Consider the following 17,835-nt stretch of genomic DNA (forward strand, 5'->3'; position numbering starts at 1 on the left):
TCACTGAAGGCAGTAAAATCAAGTGAATTACGATCCTGCCGGCGGTGTATTGAAGGTGAGTCAACATCATTACCTGGAAAACGTACTGAAGAGATTCAAAATGGAGGACTGCAAACCGTGCTCAACGCCCATCGAAAGTGCCTTGAAGTTTCCGAGAAGAACACAACGCTCCATTGCTAGAAGTCTTTACGGATGCTGACTGGGCAAATTACTCTTCTGACAGACTTTCCGTGAGTGGAGGAGTTTTCATGGTGTTCGGATGCACAGGTTGTCGGTCTTGTTGGGCCTCCGAAATACCACTTCAGAACCAATGTGCCATACACACATGTGGAAGCGTTGGTTTGGAATATGAATTGTGAGTGCTTCTACTATGCGTCCGATTTGGGAATCTCGGGCTCATCCAGTAGCCGCTCAGTTGCGAAGGCCGACGGAGGTCCTCCGTAGCTTAGTTGGTTAAAAGCACCAGTCTAGCGTACTGAGGGTCGTGGGTTCCGAGTCTCATCGAAGGAAAGTTTTTCAAATCAAAATCTCACATAATGTACATATCCACATCTGAGTTTTCAGAACATTGTAAATTATTGTCCAAGTCGGGTGGTCCAATACCCGGAAAATAGAAATGATTGCTATTTGTAGTGTAAGATACGTAGGTATCAGAACCAAACATAAATATTAGTTTACTTTGGATTTCTAAACTTCTGTCCAAAATAGTGTGATGTGCATTGTCAACAACGAATTTGTACCCCAACGCATGGTAAAATAGTTACCGTAATTTTAACATCTTTCGGTCGTTTATCGCCACTACCGTCGACGGCAATCACAGACGCATCACTGCTGTGGTTATGTATCGTAGACGCACTGCAGTTCATCACAGGCGATTGCGATGGGCTAGTTCCAGATATCAAGCTGCTGGGAGATCCTGCGGTTTCATTGCTATTATTGCTTTCCGTGCCTCCGGGCCCCATACCTGCTAACGGAAGCACTAGAATCAGTCAAGTAAATCAATTCCACAAAAGATGAAGCACTAAGCTCACCAGAGATTTCCACCTCGTCCATCCCGATGATATCGTCGTAGATGTACTCGTTCTCTTCGAAATCGGGTTCCTGAGAGGAATCGATGTAGTACTCCACGTCTTCTTTTATTTTTTTGATCTGCTCCACCTCCACACCGTCGTTGTCCAGCATTCGGAGTAACGTTTCTAGTTTGGTTACGTGAAACTTGTGCCTCTCCAGCTTACCTTTCAGCTCGTCCATCTTCTCCTGCTTGTCCTTGTCGAGCTTTTTTTTCTTGCCTGCTATCAACGATTCGACCTCGCATTCGAACTGGTCGATCTGAATCTGCAGCGAGCTGATGGACGATGTCAGCCAACTGCTAATCTCCTCCTTTTCGCGCTGCGCTGGATCCATCTTTTGCGCAGCGCCTAGTCCTTCCTTGGAGTATGCTTTTGTTTTCGTTTCTCGCTCCACAACTTTGAATCGTTCCATTTGCTGTAACAGGAAAAGATTACAGTAGAATGTACACGTGTTCGAAGGCAACGCGCTGATGCCACTCACGGTCTCTATGAGCCGTCGATTCTCCAGCAGCGCACTTTTGTCTTTGATCTCGCCGGATGCGATCCATGATTTGATCTGATCACGTAACCTCTGCAGTTTCTTGATTTCCTTTTTGAGATCGGCTTCATATTTTTCCTGTAATTGATATGGTAAAATCGATTGTAGAAATAGATACAATGAAAAGAAACAAACGAAAGCATACCTTTTGATTACTGTTTGTAGCATTGTGAACTTTTTGCCAAATATCTTCGAACGTTTCTACGCCTTCAGTGACCTTTTTGAGACACCGATCAATTTCGCCTGAGGTAGAGAAAAGATAATATGATTATTTCAAAGGTTGTAAAGCACCGAAAGCAGCATGGGACAATTTGCAATAGTCGTTCCAGGATGACGGTATGTTGCGAAGAATCTTGTTACAACAACGAATAGCTTGAGCGAAATATTTTTTAAAGGGACTTCGTTGACTTCGGCTACTGATGAAAGAATTTCCGGAATATGTATTACAATCCAATAATCATGGGACTTCAAGCTTCAGGGAATTGACAGCGTATGTTTTGAAGGTAAAAATCTTACAAGATACAAGATGGCAAATGAACATTCAAGTTTTCATAGGCTGTTGCAGAAGCGGATTTTTATACCAAACAGAACGCACGTCAACCAGACTGCGAAAAAAAACAGGAGCGAGCTTAACGTGCAAAAAATTCGGACATTTTGCGGCTAATTTTTCACAAAAATTAGGCTTAGCTTAGCTTAGACTGCATGTTCATACATACTCCGTGATTGATCAGAGCTGGTGCAAATTGCACTACGATCCAAGTGAATAGTGGTTGGGGTTTACCATCTATTCTCGAAGTGCAGGTTTCAGCAGCTCGCACATGGTAATCAAAAACGGCGCCGACCAAGTCCTTACAGTCAGTCACGTTTTCACAAATTTCTCGTGAAGGTCGTGAAGCCAGATTTGCTTTCATTCTCTTTGTTGGTCTCTATATAGGCACCGTCTGTGGCAAGGTCTCTTGCATTCGCTCTTTCGCATTATCCCGAGCGTTCCCGGCTCAAATATTAGGATAATTGTTAGCATATGCAAAAGTAATAATTAAAATTATAGCGTAATATATTTATATGATATTCGGGGTAATGGCCTTTCTGGGTAGTGGAATATTCGGGGTAGTGACCTTTCGGGATACTGGCGTTCGGGGTAGTGACATTCGGGTTAATGTCATAGAATCAAGGCAATATGATATGTATTGGTAACTGACTGGTGTGTACTACATCCTTTCTTATAATTCACTTGAGATGTATCTTTAATTGTAGTGTCCGGCATCAATAGCTGGAACTTTTTTATTGTTGTGTAGAAGTACGTGATGAAAGTACGAACAATCGTTCCTACAACATGGTTTTGCGCTACACTTTCCAAACTGTCGTCAAAAACATAAACGGCACAGGTTGAATTATCTTACGGCTTCGCATTTAAAATCACGTGATAGCAACAGAAAATGTTTACAGATGGCAGCCGATTTACAATTTCCTTTCCATTTGATAATTTTTCGATGAATGCTCCGAGGACTCTTGTCCGTTGTTTGAGTGTGGAGGAACATAGTAACACACGGAAGTCGTCGATATGCGCGCTGCACGAATGCGATAGGCAAGACAGGCTATACCGATGCGGATTGGGTAGCATATACCTAACGAAAGTCGATAAAAGGAGCGTCGAAAGGCAAGCAACCGTCGCCGTATCACCTTGTGAGGCAAAATTCATTAATTTGTTATTTGAGCTGGGGCCTTCCTTAGCTATTTAATTATTAATTTGTTTTTAATCCATCTGACAGAAATCCTAATGAATGCTACTTAAACTATGCAAACATTAATTGGGCGAGGACATCGGTTCATAATAGACATATAAAGATCGATGAACATTTGTACCGAGCATCCGTTCAAGGCTTCTACGTTGTATTCTGTTAGCGTTCAGAAATAATCTTGCAAAAAGATTCGGAGAGTCTATTTCACCGTTCAGCACCTTGGCAGCAGTCACAGCTTGTTGTATGGTCCGCCGTTGTTCCAGCGTTTCCATTCCAAACAAACAACACCGGGCAGTGTATGGTTGGAGATTGACACGGTCCCTCCATGGAAGCAGCCGTAAAGCATAGCGTACAAAACGTTTTTGAATTCGTTCCAGCCTGCCAATCCAGTTCGCTTGATATGGACAGCCCACAACAGACGAAGATTCCAGAATCGACCTAACTAGCGAGGTGTAGAGTGTTTTGACGTAAACTACGTCTAAGGGGAAGACTCGGATACAGGGTGACAAATGAAAATTTCCAAATTCGAGACCGTCACGAAATCATGTAAGATTTGTAACATTAATAGGTCTCTTATCTTTCAATGGATTTTAAAGATTTATATATCAATCGATTCGCAAACTTTCCACCAATTTGCCAGTAGTATTGAAATTTTTAAGTATCAACGCTGAACTATTGAAAATTTTAGTTCTTTCATGCATCATACATCTCCTATGCAGCGCGTTCCAATCCTTGGTAATTGCCTACTTTTAGGGTATTATCGATTGTTGAACTGGGGTGTATGAATGAGCTGGCCCAGCTGCCGGACAGTGCCTACTTCCTCACACAGTGCAAAATGCTTGGAAGTAGTGTCGGGGGTTAATTCCTTCTCTTCTATATAGATCGGAATATATGGCTCAGTGTACTTTATTTGGTTTTACGTTGTTTACGTCGAGCGGTCGTGTCTTGTATACAACCCCAAACAATTTTTAGACAGCTAATATCGGTAAAATCTTGTGTTATCCTCATGATGAACCCCAGCTGACGATTCGCACGATCGATGACTTCTGAAAAAATATATTTTAGTTATCAGATAAAGATTGTCGCTGTCGTCGCTGTCCGAAACATCTTTTGCTGGCGGAATGGCAAGTACCTACATCAATGGACTTTTTAAATACGATGGCGGGAATCCCATCCGGTCCTGATGTTGTGGAGGATTTCATCTTTTTCGCAGCATTTCGTAGGTTATCTTCAGTCACGAGTGGAATACCAATGTCGCACAGATTTTTGAGTACATTTAAAGGTACATCTATATTGTAAACGCTCGAAAAATGCTTTGCGAAAAGTTCGCATTTCTCCGAAGCAGTTGTTGCTATTTCTTCGCCAAGGGATACTAAAGCTGGGACATCCTCGTTCTGTTTACGCTTAGAGTTCACAAAATTGCAGAATCGTTTAGTCAGGATATCGACGGAGACTTCTTTGCATTCTGTCGACATACTGGATGTAACGATGATTGTTCTGTATGCTCACTAGCAGCTTGAAAACGACGCCTTTGGAGTGGCGTTCGTAGTCTGCGGTAGTAACGCTGGCATGCATTTTTCTCGCGTTTTAGCGAACGGAGTCTACCGTTTCCCCAGGGTGGCTTCGCAGGTAAACGCTTTTTTGGAACGTTCGATGAAAGCCAGTTCAAGATAACATCGGAAAATATTTGCACAGCAGTCAACATCAACATTAGCGAGAATTCCGCTCCATTCGACATGCTCTAAGAAGTTATGTAGCGAGGCAAAATCGATGCATTTGAAGTCCAATGGAAGAGTGTTTTCGTGATCGAATAAGGGCTCACTATTGGTAACGATGAGTGCGATGCGGTAAGATGCGCGGCTACAAAGCAAGACCATGCTGATTCGATTCCTGGTCCGGTCGATTCCCGGCTCTGGATGAAACTTTCTCGACAGCATAAAAGTATCATCATATACAAATGCAAGATGATAACTTTGCTTATAAACCTTTGCTTATAAATATTAAGCTTGAATACTATAGACGGGTTTACAAAGCCCTTGGCAGTTTTTCGTAAGTTGTATGGATTTATGTGATATCAACTTACTTTTGCATAGTTGGTTTCTAATGGCATTTTAGACGGAGAATCCAAAAGAAACATGATCAGAAGTATCAAGAGTTGCAGAATACGTTCTCAATTCCCTGAACCTCTCGCAATCATGACTAGTTGTAAAAACAAGTACATACATACATGTTGTCATAGCGACGAACGAATTGGCATCACGGCCACACACACGGGTGGCGTAGGCTAGATAGCGATACCTCATTCGAATACGAAATGTTAGAAGAGGGAAAATGCGTTGTTAAAGGTGGAAAGAATAATGACATGCAGGTTTCTGGGTAGATTGGAAGCAATAAGTGCAATAGTTCTCGTCGATTTATGATATTGGATATCCAGGTTTATTTAACAATTCATTCGTAAACTCTCATAGTTGTAACGGGAGGTAAGCTACCCGGATTTACGTCCATATTATTCCGTTCTAACAATAATTCAATGCCATAGGGATTCCTCTAGGACAATAGCAGGAGCATTGAGCATAGGAGGTGAAATTGATTGGAGTCAAGGTAAACAATTTATTGAATTCGAAAGCTAGTTATTAAATTCCATTAGTTGTACAGGTCTTGTTGAACAATCACGGAATCGTAGGCAGTATTACTGGGTACTTACTGAAGGTCCCACTGAATTGTAAGTTGCTTCATCAAGGTCAAAATTTGTGACTAATATGAAATATTATTTTAGCTTTGAAGCGTTAAATATACGAGCTATCAAGACCAGTGGTTTCCCAGTCATTTGCCCAAACCGATTCGCAACAATACATATATAGCAACCTGATACAAAGTGTAAAAAAACAATCTTAGAAGAAGTCCCCAGTCTCCACCAACAAATCATAATAAAACGCTTTGTTTTCGCTCATTTAACATTAGGGACAATGATTTTCCCCACAGCTGTGTTAAACAAATCAAAAACATCTTTAGCGCAGGCGCCCTTCGCAATTGGAGCTTTTTAGAAGAAATTTATCATGTGTAGGTACTTTCCAAATCTGTTTCATTACAGCATGCGAGAAACATCTTTCATTTTATGCTACTGTATTGAAATTCCACGTGGCAATGTTTGGAGCAAGTCTGGATATCCATCCAATTGAAGAAGAGCGCTATTTTCCTTTGTGCCGTGTACATACCTCCAGATAGAACACGTGACGTTGACTACTTAGATACCCACTGCCGTTCCGTCTTCACCGTAGGCGAGGGTATGGCAGCGGCGGATGAGCTTCTTGCCATTGGTGACTTTAATCTTTCCGGTGTTTCGTGGAGACCGTCTCACCATAATGGTTTCCTCTATCCCGATGGAGATCGGGATTAGTATTTCACTCGGGTGCTTTGCATCTTCTCTATGACTACAGCACGGCGATGCTATCTCAAATCAATCATGTAGCGAATGAGAATCAACGTTGCTTGGACTTATGTTTTGTGAGCAAGCAAGAATTCGCCCCGTTCATCGCCGCAGCTCCAGCTCCCATGGTTAAGCTCGTCCCTCATCACCCTCCTTTAGTTGTCCGAATTCCGGTGAGCCTGGTCAACGAGTTCAATGTATTTCCCGCTTCCGTATCTTACAACTTTCAGAAGGCCGATCATCAAAGCATTGTCGACGTACTATCTGGTATGCGTTGGGACGCTATACTTGCCGATAATGTCGAAAATGCTGCGTCGACTTTCTCGCATATCTTGGCATACGTTATTGACCGACATGTTCCCAAAAAAGTACACAAGAATAGCTCTCATCCGTCCTGGTACACTCGGGAATTAAGAGAACCTAAAACTGCCAAGAGAGCCGCCTTAAGGAAATACACTAAATACCGCACGTTTTCCTTCCACTACGTCAGACTCAACAACGCCTATAAACGGGTCAGTCGTATATGCTATTCCCGATATCAAAGTAAGATCCAAATCAATCTCAAAACGCATCCTAAACTGTTTTGGAATCATGTCAACAAACAACGCGGGGAATCTGGCCTCCCTTCCTGTATGACATTTCAGGGCGAAACTGTATCATCACTGCAGGAGATCTGTAGACTGTTTTCGCTAAAGTTTGCTGACGTTTTTACCGATGAACAGCTTACCGACAACGAAGTACATCACGCAGCAGACAATGTTCTCCTATGCGGCCATGTACTAGGTGTTATCGACATCAGCGAAGAAATGCTGCATCAAAACTAAAGTCATCGATCAAACCTGGTCCCGATGGTATTCCATCCAATTTCCTGAAAAGACACATTTCCAGTTTGCAGTATCCGTTGCTCCTCCTGTTTCGGCTTTCGTTATCCAGTAGCATCTTTCCTTCATGTTGGAAGATTGCACAAATGTTTCCTGTGCACAAGAAAGGGAACAAACGTGACGTGGATAATTATCGAGGAATAACTTCGCTGAGTGCAATATCAAAACTGTTCAAACTCGTTCCCCTCCCCTCGTTCCTCGAAGTTCCCCGCCTATCGTATGCTGATGACCTGAAAATGTTCTTGCAAATCCAATCCATCGACGATTGCTATTTCCTTCAACGTCAGTTAGAATCCTTTGCCAATTGGTGCAACGTCAACCGTATGATAGTCAATCCGGAAAAATGCTCGATGATCACTTTTTCTCGGATTAAAAATCCCGTTAGATTCGACTACACGCTTTTGAATACCAGCATAGAACGTCTGAGTCATGTCAAAGACTTGGGCGTAATTTTGGATTCCCAGCTGACGTACAAAATGCATATCTCATACGTTGTAGATAAGGCTTCCAAAACCCTGGGCTTCATCTTTCGGATGGGTAAAGAATTTTCTGACATTTACTGTCTAAAGTCTTTGTATTGCTCACTGGTGCGGTCGATACTGGAGTAGTGCTCCGCCGTTTGGAATCCCAATTATACGAACGGTGCCGAACGAATTGAGTCCGTGCAACGACGCTTCCTACGATTTGCTCTGCGTAGACTACCGTGGAGAGATCCATTACGCCTGCCAAGTTATGAAAGCCGCTGTCGGCTTATCGATCTGGAGCCGCTAAGAGAACGCCGTAACACGCTCGAGTTGTACTTGTTGCAGACGTTTTGCAAGGCCGAAAAGATTGTAGTGACATTTTGGAACAGATTAATATTAACGTACAGCTGAGAACACTTCGCAATAACGCTATGTGTGGCTATGTTAAGAATGCCATTTCGTCGGACTAACCACAGTATTAACGGTAGTATTGAAGGATTACAGCTTATATTCAACAGGATTTCTACAATATTCGACTTCAACCTGCCTCGTCAGATGCTGCGTCGAAGATTCAAAGAATTTTTCACATCACAATAGATAGCTGTTTTAGTGTTTGTGTCCATTTTTTCTAAGTTTTTGACGATATGCATACTTAAATCTTTTTTTTTATTACCATCATTAGGACATAAGTAGTCTGTTGATGTAGGCCTTAAATAAATAAATAAATTCTAAATGATATACAAACATGTTTATATGATACTTTGTACTCATCCTCTATTGCAGTGTATGTAGAATTCGCTCTCAACTGATAAGGGTCTGTTCAAATAAAACGTAACGCAAAAAAAACATTGTTTTAAGAACCCCCCCACCCCTACGCACATTTGCAATTTATCGGTTTACGGGTTTTTCGCATAATTGTGTAAAAATAAGTTAAAATGTATCATCAGCACCGGTGCCCCACAATGAAAGCTGCTTTAAATTTTGCCATGGAGTCCTTCCGAATTAGTTCAATACCGTTACAGATTGTGAAAAACGTTCCTCATGATTAGCTGATGAACTTATTTTTGAATAACGAATCACATTAATAAAGAAAAATAGTTTCTCATGATATGCTATATATCGTGAGTGTATACAGAGATGATGAATGAAACATATTCTTTCTAAATTCTCTCCCTGCTCTGACAAGGTTTATTTGTTTTTCTGCCGGCATAGTTGTGCGATTTATCAAGTAATTCAGAAACAGTTATCTAAAGCCTGTCCACGTTAAATTTCGGACACCCATCTTTTAACGCGATTTTTAAACATTTTTACAAACTACGGAGACAAACCATTTACATGACAGCTGAATCTCTACGGTTTGTGTGCTGCCTTCAGCATGTTTAGCTCACGTCTAAATTGATGAAATGGCGATAAATCGATTGAGCATTATCGAACTGTCCGAAATATAACGTGGACAGGCTTTAGTTATCCTTGCGAGCAATCCGGAGATTACGAGTTCGACTCTCGATCCGATCTAGGATGTTATCGTCTGGGAAAAAATCTCGACTCCCTGGGCATAGTGTATCTATTGTATTTGCCACACAAGATACAATGATGCAATATCAGCCGTCTAAAAGCTTTGAATTCAGAGCTGTGGAAACACTACAAAAAAAGCCGAACAGCTGATCGAAGTTCCAGTTGGAATATGGAGCAATTGAAAAAATTAGAAAAAACTTTTTCTATTACTCGTAATTACTAGCTCAATCCGAATAAACCATCATCAATATGAATGTGACTTTTTCCTCGAACACTATGAAGAACCACTGTACGCAATTATGCCATCAGTAGTAAATTGTGTGTATAACTTTATTGCATACGTTATCTTGTTACAACTTTGTAACAAAACAGAAATATATTTTTGTGTGGAGAGGAAGGGAAAAACAAATCTCTTTACTCTTCAAATAAATGTAGAATCAATCAAGTAAAGCATCAAACTAGAATTTCTAATTAGTTGTAAAAGTCTCGCTTAACTTTTCAAAAGGTCCTAAGTAACATTTTTTTCATGATTTAATTTGAGTATTGGAATCAACAGATTAACATGAAATATATTGATTGCATTATTCAGATTAAATCATGAAAAAAATGTTACTTAGGACCTTTTGGAAAATTAAGCGAGAAGTTATTTATATTGAAAACGATAACCGGTTCGTTTGTTCTATACCTACATAGGAGAAATCATCAAAGATGACAATCTTTTAAATTAATCGTTTTCACTTATCTCTGCCTGCCCCCGCAGGGAGATAAGTCATTTATATTAAAATCTTTTTGGTCTTGAAGCTGAAGTCAATGTTTACGTTCTTGATTTAACCCCTTTGCCAATACACTACTTTAATAAACTTTCCATTGAGAAACAAAACAAAACCATTCAAACTTTTCAAAACGCAATGAAGAACCACTGATACCTATAGTAATTGATTTCGGTGGGAAAGGTTTCCCATTCCTGACGTTCTCACCTTGCAACTTTCGCGTCGCAGCCATGGCTATGTGGACATCTGGTCGCAGGGATCAGGCATAATCTGAACATACAACTGGACAGAAATCTCCGCTTTCAGCTTCTGCTTTCTTAGCACTGTCTACCAATGCTTATGCTGTTTTCTACCCGGTTCGATCCGAACGGAAAAACTCGTAACAAAGAAAGATTGGGGTCAATCCCGGGAAAGTGTTTCTCCCTTTTACTGGCCTTTCCTTTTTGGGACGAACCAGCGGCCGCTTATTCCTTTCTGAGCTGGAACGCACTGCACCGTAATTACGGCAAATAGCCGAATATTTCCCTGTAGGGATTACGAACGACCAACAGCACCCCGAGAGTGAAGACGAGGGGATCAACTTTCAAGATGGCCGAGTGTCGGTCGAGGAACGATTTTCTTTCGGATTCTTCGTTCTTGTTGGGTACGCGAAACGCGCGAGCACCGTCGGATTTTGGCTACTATTCGAAGGGGACTAGAACGCGGACAATCTGCGCGAACCGAAACATTCGTAACAAACGGGAACGGAACGGGTTAAAAATGCCTTTTATTGCCACGGGTATCCGATACCTTTTTCCTTTGCTTTTTGGGACACTCTTCTGACTCTTGCTGGTGATGCGAAAAGCATCTGTGTGTGGTGCCGTTCGTGCGAGTTGATTGACTTTTGTGCAATTTTGGCTGCGTGTCTTGTGGTCGTGTGCAGATGTCAAACACTGGCTGAGTTCGTTGACGTTGGACAGCTGTCAACGGAAGTGTCAAAAAATTTGTATCACTGATTTATTTTCAAGCTAGGGCTCATATGCACCAACAACTTTTATCATTATTCTTGAAGGAGTTTTGATAATGTTTTACGTGTTTTACACATGAGACGAGACCTGATGCAGTTTGCATGCAAAAACGGCTTCTTTTTCCTTGTTTTTACACTTGTTCTTCTTTTTAGCACAGTTGATCATCGATTCTCAACTGTTTCCCTGAGTGTTTCACCTAAATCCCGGGTAGAATCTTCTGAGCAAAATAAAAGTGTTTGCTATTTACGGATTTGTTAAATTTCTATTTATAAAGATTTTCCTATTGGGAATAAAAAACGTATTTATAACTGTTCAATACTATGCTGTCCGACTATTCTAGAATACTTTTCAAAGTGAAGTCCCATCCCAGGTTTTACAATATCAATCGTCATTTTATTGAAATGCGGCTGATCAAAAAATGCTGCATGGGGACATTGATATTATAACATATAAGATAGCCCCTGGATGCTGGCAGGGGCGGATAGGAAACCAGCTACTGCCAATAATTCATTCAAAAGTTTACACAAGATTTTCAATAAAACTTGTGGCCACAGATAACAGATATTTAGGCTAGAACAAATTTTATTGAAAATCCTGTGTAAACTTTTGAATTGATATACGTTGGCACACTACTGCCATGTACTCAACTGATTGCGGAAAAGATATTTTAGTTACTAGATAAAGATTGTCGCTGTCGTCGCCGTCCGGAACATCTTTTGCTGGCGAGGATAGGGGAGCTAAATGTCAAAGAAGGAAAATCCATACGATTTGACAGCTTGGTACCCAACATGTTCCGGACAGCAGAACAAAGAGAATCGAAGCGACAATCTTTATCTAGTAACTAAAATATCTTTTGATTGCGGCAGTACACACAGACGCAGTTGATTAACAACCGTCGAACACAGCCGCATTCGGGCTGCGTTTTCAATAACAATGATCCTTGCGCCAGAGTGTATGTAATTAAGAGTGGCAACACTGTCAGAATTGGAACAAAATTCATCTGTCATTCCCATACAAAATCGTGTTCCAAACGAGCAGGAGACCTGTCAAATGCGGCACATGTCGCCACTCTTAATTAGCAACCCTATAACCAGAGACCGGCGGAGTGAAAAACTGTCGAATTGGCAACGTATGAAAATGCATGAAATCGCGGAAATAATACTGGTAGCACTTGAACTTTTTGCTTGCTTCTTATGGAAGCAAAAAGTAAACAACTCGAATTGGAACCGCTTTTGACGGTTCGATTGGAAACAAGATGGCGTCTTTGCCGATCTCTTATTCTAGTATTTCTACTCTTAATTACACACACTCTGCCTTGCGCCATCTCCAATCGATTACCAAACGCGGTGCCAATTTAAAATACATTTGAAATAACGGTTGCGGATGTTTACACACATGTCGGATGCCAGCCTCAATATCTGTTATCTGTGAAGTGGCTGTAATAAGATTTAAAAAAACGTGAAGAAAATTAGTTTGAAACATCTTCTTTTAAGAATTATTTTCTATATGATCCTTCGCCATCATAATTATGCAATATAGGTAAATAAAATGAAAGGTCAAATGATACAGAAGATCTTGACAAATTGATCGCATTAAAATCATCGAACGGTAGCTTCCCAGTCAAGACATTTATTATCTCTACTTCCCTGCGCGGTCTTTTTTTCCGACAGAGCATTGATTTTTTGACTGCAGCTCCTTAAGATTTTTTTCTAATATTAGCATAGTTTCACGACGACCGAGTTGCGAAAAATCACTGGATCTGAAAATGTTGTGTAAACTTTTGAACTAATAGACCTGTGCAGCGGTTCATCGAATTTATGGGCCAAACACAATGGATACAATTAATCTCGTAATTCTAGAGTGCTTTGAAAATAGGTCGTATGTGCAAAAGAGAGTCTCTCTTTGGATCTATTCTCTTTCGATTATTACGAAACTATACAACAGTTTACTTCGAATTTCTTGGCAGGTATACAAAGACAATAGCTTTGTCTATCATGCTGAAGTGGAAATGTAGCAAAACATGCCAAACTAGCCGATATATTAGCGAAAGAGAGCGTGATCAAAGAGAATCTCTCTTTTGCACATACGACCTATTCTCAAAGCAATCTAGAATTAATTGCATATTATTCGGCAACTCGGCCGTTAGAAAACCATTTTTTTTTGTTAAATATCTTTGCTGTGCATATGCAGTATGCACAGCACATGTTTCGAAATGGACAAATTGATATGAAATTTACGAAAAAGAATCCACGTGTCTTGGAGGGACTCGAACCCTCAACCACAGACAAACAGACGTAACACTAGAAAAATTACCATCGACCATGACTTCAACGATCAATTTGAATTTGATTGATTGCACGTTTCAAAACTAGAGGCGCCAGCATCGTAATCCTTCGAGTCTGACATTTCACTCCAGCGCCTTCTGGTGACAATGTCTTACAAAACATTGTTTCGTGTAACATGCTCGCAAGATGGTGGTAGAGAAGTTGGGGAAGTTTTTCAGAAAAATGTTCAAGCTGTTACGTTTGTTGTCTGTGCCTCAACCTCCTACTCTCTAGATAGGCGTGATAACCCGAAACCGGAATGATAACCGGAAAAGCCATCAGAATCCGAGTATTTACCAACTTCCACCGCGGTTAGCTCTCTTTTTGCAAATTGAATATCTTTCGTATGCTTGATTTGTCCAATCTTCACATGTGCTTTACTGTTGTATATCCACAGTCAAGCGAGTGCACATTGTTTATTAAATGAGAGGATCGCACTCCATGGTTGGGCGGACTGATATAGAATGCGAATCAATAGCACTCTGCTGTACCAAAGGCTTGCTTGGCTAAAGAATACTTTCACATAAAAAGAGTGATAGCGGGCTTGGTAGTCATATGGCTACTGCTTCTGCCTCATACGCAGGAGGTCGTGGGTTCAATCCCAGGTCCGTTCCATTCTCCTACTTTTGTATCTTTCTCTATATTTCTCATGTTCTAGCAATCGTCCATGGACTTCCATACCGTTTCCATCTCAATTTCTATACCTTCAACTTGAATATTCTAACAGTAATCTGCTAGAATTGGAAATGAACTATAAAGCGCGTTTTCAAACATCCAATTAGAAATTCCATCACTTGCTATCTATCACATTGGCAGCTCGTTAACCAAGACAGACGGACCTCTGCCTCTCGAATCTAACCCAAAAATTCCAACAAATTCCGCATGAACTCGTGGCAAGTGCAGAGGTATATTCGGCTTGCAGTGGGCGAGTGATTACATCATCATTTCCTCCCCCTTCCCTACATTGACTTGCATTCTGACGTGGCAGGCGCCAGTATAACCTAACATATGAGATCACCAGTACTTGTACATTGAAGATGTGAGCTTGTCCCAAGCAAACATCTGTTGGTTCCCTGTGCAAGAACAGCTGTTTTGGTCATAATGGAGTAGCAACTACGAGCAGTCAATCAAGCTCAAGCTCAAGATACCAATACTTTCACATAAAAAGGTGCTGGTTGCATCTAACAATTCGTGACAGCGCTGACAGGTTGCAGATGAAGTTACATTTTTTCCTCTTTGCAAGTCCCGTCCCAGGCTTTACAATTTTTTACAATATCAATCGTTATTTTATTGAAATGCGACTGATCAAAAAATGCTGCATGGGGACATTAATAAATAAATAACATATACGATAGCGCCTGGATGCTGACAGCGGCGGGTAGGAAACCAGCCACTGCCAATAATTCATTCAAAAGTTTACACAAAATTTTCAATAAAATTTTAAAATAAAAATTTCAATAAAATCTGGATCTGAAAATGTTGTGCGTAAACTTTTGAACTGATACGTTGACTCACTACTGCCATCTACTCAACTGATTGCGGAAGTACATACGGACATCTGCATTTGGGCTGCGTTTTACACTGAATAAATTGATCGTTGCGTCATCTAAAGTGATTGCCTTGAATATAATTGAATCAACGGTTGCAGATGTTCACACACGTGATACTAGTCTCAATATCTGTTATCTGTGATTCAACACTCTTCTGACTCTTGCTTAAAGTTAACACTTCCAAAGAACCCATATTTTATTTAATCAAAAACAAAACATAAAAAAAGTGCCGCAGTGTGAACCGACATGATATCCAAAATTTGAAGAATATTAAGCCAACATTAAATTGCAGCGCTTTTTTGACTTTTTATTTTAAACTTTAAATTAGAGGCGTAAAAAACGTGGGTCGTTTGGTAAAATAAATTTAAAAAATGATTGAGCAAATGAAACTTTTAGACAGGAAATGTCATTTTAGTTATCTTTCAGCTATAAAAGTTGAAGAAGAGTAAAGTACATTCTCCCTCCAAATTTGGTGCAAGACGGACGTTGGAAAATATTCTCAAGTGTCGAATTTCGCGGCGTTTTTAATACGATTGTTAATAAACCACAACTTTTGACTATTGTCGGCGTTGTGGTGGTGATTTCTCTGCATACGGTGTATTGTGAAGATAGAGGTGGTTTGTGAACAAGTTTTTGCTATTCCATAGATCTTTGCTTTATTTATCAAGTGCTGATAGGAGTGTTTTCGTGAGTCAACGAGTGATCAAATGATCCTCGTTTGATGAACGACAGTGAAGATGAGAGCGGGGGATTTGTTAGTCCCCTTGAAGATGACGAGACAATAACAGACTACGATTCAGCTACAGAAGGAAAAACGGAAGGTAACTTACGCAGGAAAATGGATACTAACGGTAACGTAGTATGCAAAAAACAGAAAATGGACACCGGAACGAACAAAAATGAAAAAAAGGTCAAAGACAAAAATAAGGACAAGAGCAAGAACAAAACAGATGGCAACGATGGTCTCAGGGACGGTTGGCATAAAAACAAAATTTTCAAAACGTTCATTCTTGAACCGAATGAACAGAACTCCGAACCAATTCATATTATGGAAATAGCAAGACTCCTACGCAATATCAAAGTAACATACAAAGATCTCGTAAAAGCCGGTAGAAACAGATTCAAAATCATTTTTGAAAATCCCAGACACGCAGAACCATTAATTAATTCAAGGGTGCTTATCGAGGACTTCAAATATAAAATTTTTGTGCCAACTATGTACAAAGAGACCATTGGTGTCATCAGGAATGTACCGCCGTCTATATCTGAATCGGAAATTTTGAATAACCTGGAGTCTGACAGAATCAAAATAACGGAAATTGAGAGAATCAAGAAACTAAACAAAAAATACTTGGTTCCGACATATGCAATCAAGATTTATGCCGAAGGGAAAAGCTTCCCGTCAGGTAAGAATCTTTGATCTGCCATATGAGGTGGATTATTACGTATTTCCCATGAAGTGCTGTGTAAGATGTGTCAGATACGGGCACTCCACAAAAGCATGCAAGTCCCCAAAAGTAAGATGCATTAATTGTTCTTGTGAAGGTCACGAAGGAAAAGATTGTACGTCACTTAGCATTTGCTGTTGGCATTGCAAAGCAGGACATAAAGCTTTTGACCCAGAGTGCAGGGAAAAAGGTAGACAGGATAACATAAGAAAATCTATGGCATACAATAAATTAACATTTGCAGAAGCCGCCAGATCATATCCATTACCCTCTCAAATTCAATACAGGCTCCAGGATAACTCTCAGTTCCCGATTCTCACCCAACCAGAAATCCAAACAGAAACTCCCATAATCAATGAAAAACTAAGACATAATCCCAATAAACCAATCACCCAACAGCAACCAACTAATAATCCGATTCAAAATAGTCAATCTAAAACATACAGTAATATTACAACATCTGAATATATTACCAAAACTGAACTAGAACAGATTGTTAACCAACTCAAAGTAGAAATAGTTAAACAATTGAATGTCACAAAACTGATCACCAAAATCAAGGAAATTCAAGAAACAATTATGAACAATATTTCAACGACTAATGAAGAAAATAGTAAATCAGATAATCGACAACTACTCATCAATATTAATAAACAGCTGAATGAGCTGGTTAACCCGGAAATTTTGCGATTACCCGAACCACCGGATAATAAGACACAAGATGTCTAAATTCAGGAATTTGAACATTCTACAAAATAATATAAACAGTATTCGTCCAAATTCAAACCGGTCTTTGCTTACACATTTCTTAAAATTACACAAAATCGACATAGCTTTTTTATCAGAGATTTGGCTCAAACCAAAAGAAGATTTTAACTTTCCAGGATATAAGTTTCCGAAAAAAAAACCCGTGACAAAGGTTATGGTGGAGTTGCTTTTCTGATTAAGAATGAAATAGACTTCAAACTCCTAAAAATGCCAAATATCCATCCAATAGAAGCAATAGCTATTCAAACAATTAATACATCTGAACCTTATTTGTTTATTTCAATATACATTCCCCCAAGTCCAATTAATAACAATCAAATTAAAAATCCCCTCA

General features: G+C 40.1%; 1 protein-coding gene across 3 annotated transcripts in view; it reads right to left on the bottom strand.

Annotated features, from left to right (window-relative positions):
- LOC134213151 (CCR4-NOT transcription complex subunit 3) overlaps nucleotides 1-11,287 on the bottom strand; it is a 34,190-nt gene extending 22,903 nt beyond the window's left edge. For 2 of the 3 annotated variants that reach the window (XM_062691807.1, XM_062691805.1), the window contains exons 1-5: nucleotides 10,612-11,287; nucleotides 1,754-1,851; nucleotides 1,552-1,686; nucleotides 1,032-1,485; nucleotides 765-967 (exon numbers count right to left, since the gene is read on the bottom strand). In XM_062691807.1, the coding sequence (XP_062547791.1) occupies nucleotides 765-967; nucleotides 1,032-1,485; nucleotides 1,552-1,686; nucleotides 1,754-1,851; nucleotides 10,612-10,636 (915 nt within the window). In that variant the 5' untranslated portion in view covers nucleotides 10,637-11,287. The remainder of the gene's footprint in view (nucleotides 1-764; nucleotides 968-1,031; nucleotides 1,486-1,551; nucleotides 1,687-1,753; nucleotides 1,852-10,611) is intronic. The other variant, XM_062691806.1, reaches the window with a different exon arrangement.
- Between the last annotated feature and the right edge of the window lie 6,548 nt (nucleotides 11,288-17,835).

The sequence above is a fragment of the Armigeres subalbatus genome, chromosome 2 (genome assembly GCF_024139115.2).
Source record: "Armigeres subalbatus isolate Guangzhou_Male chromosome 2, GZ_Asu_2, whole genome shotgun sequence".
Taxonomy (NCBI): Eukaryota; Metazoa; Arthropoda; class Insecta; order Diptera; family Culicidae; genus Armigeres; species Armigeres subalbatus.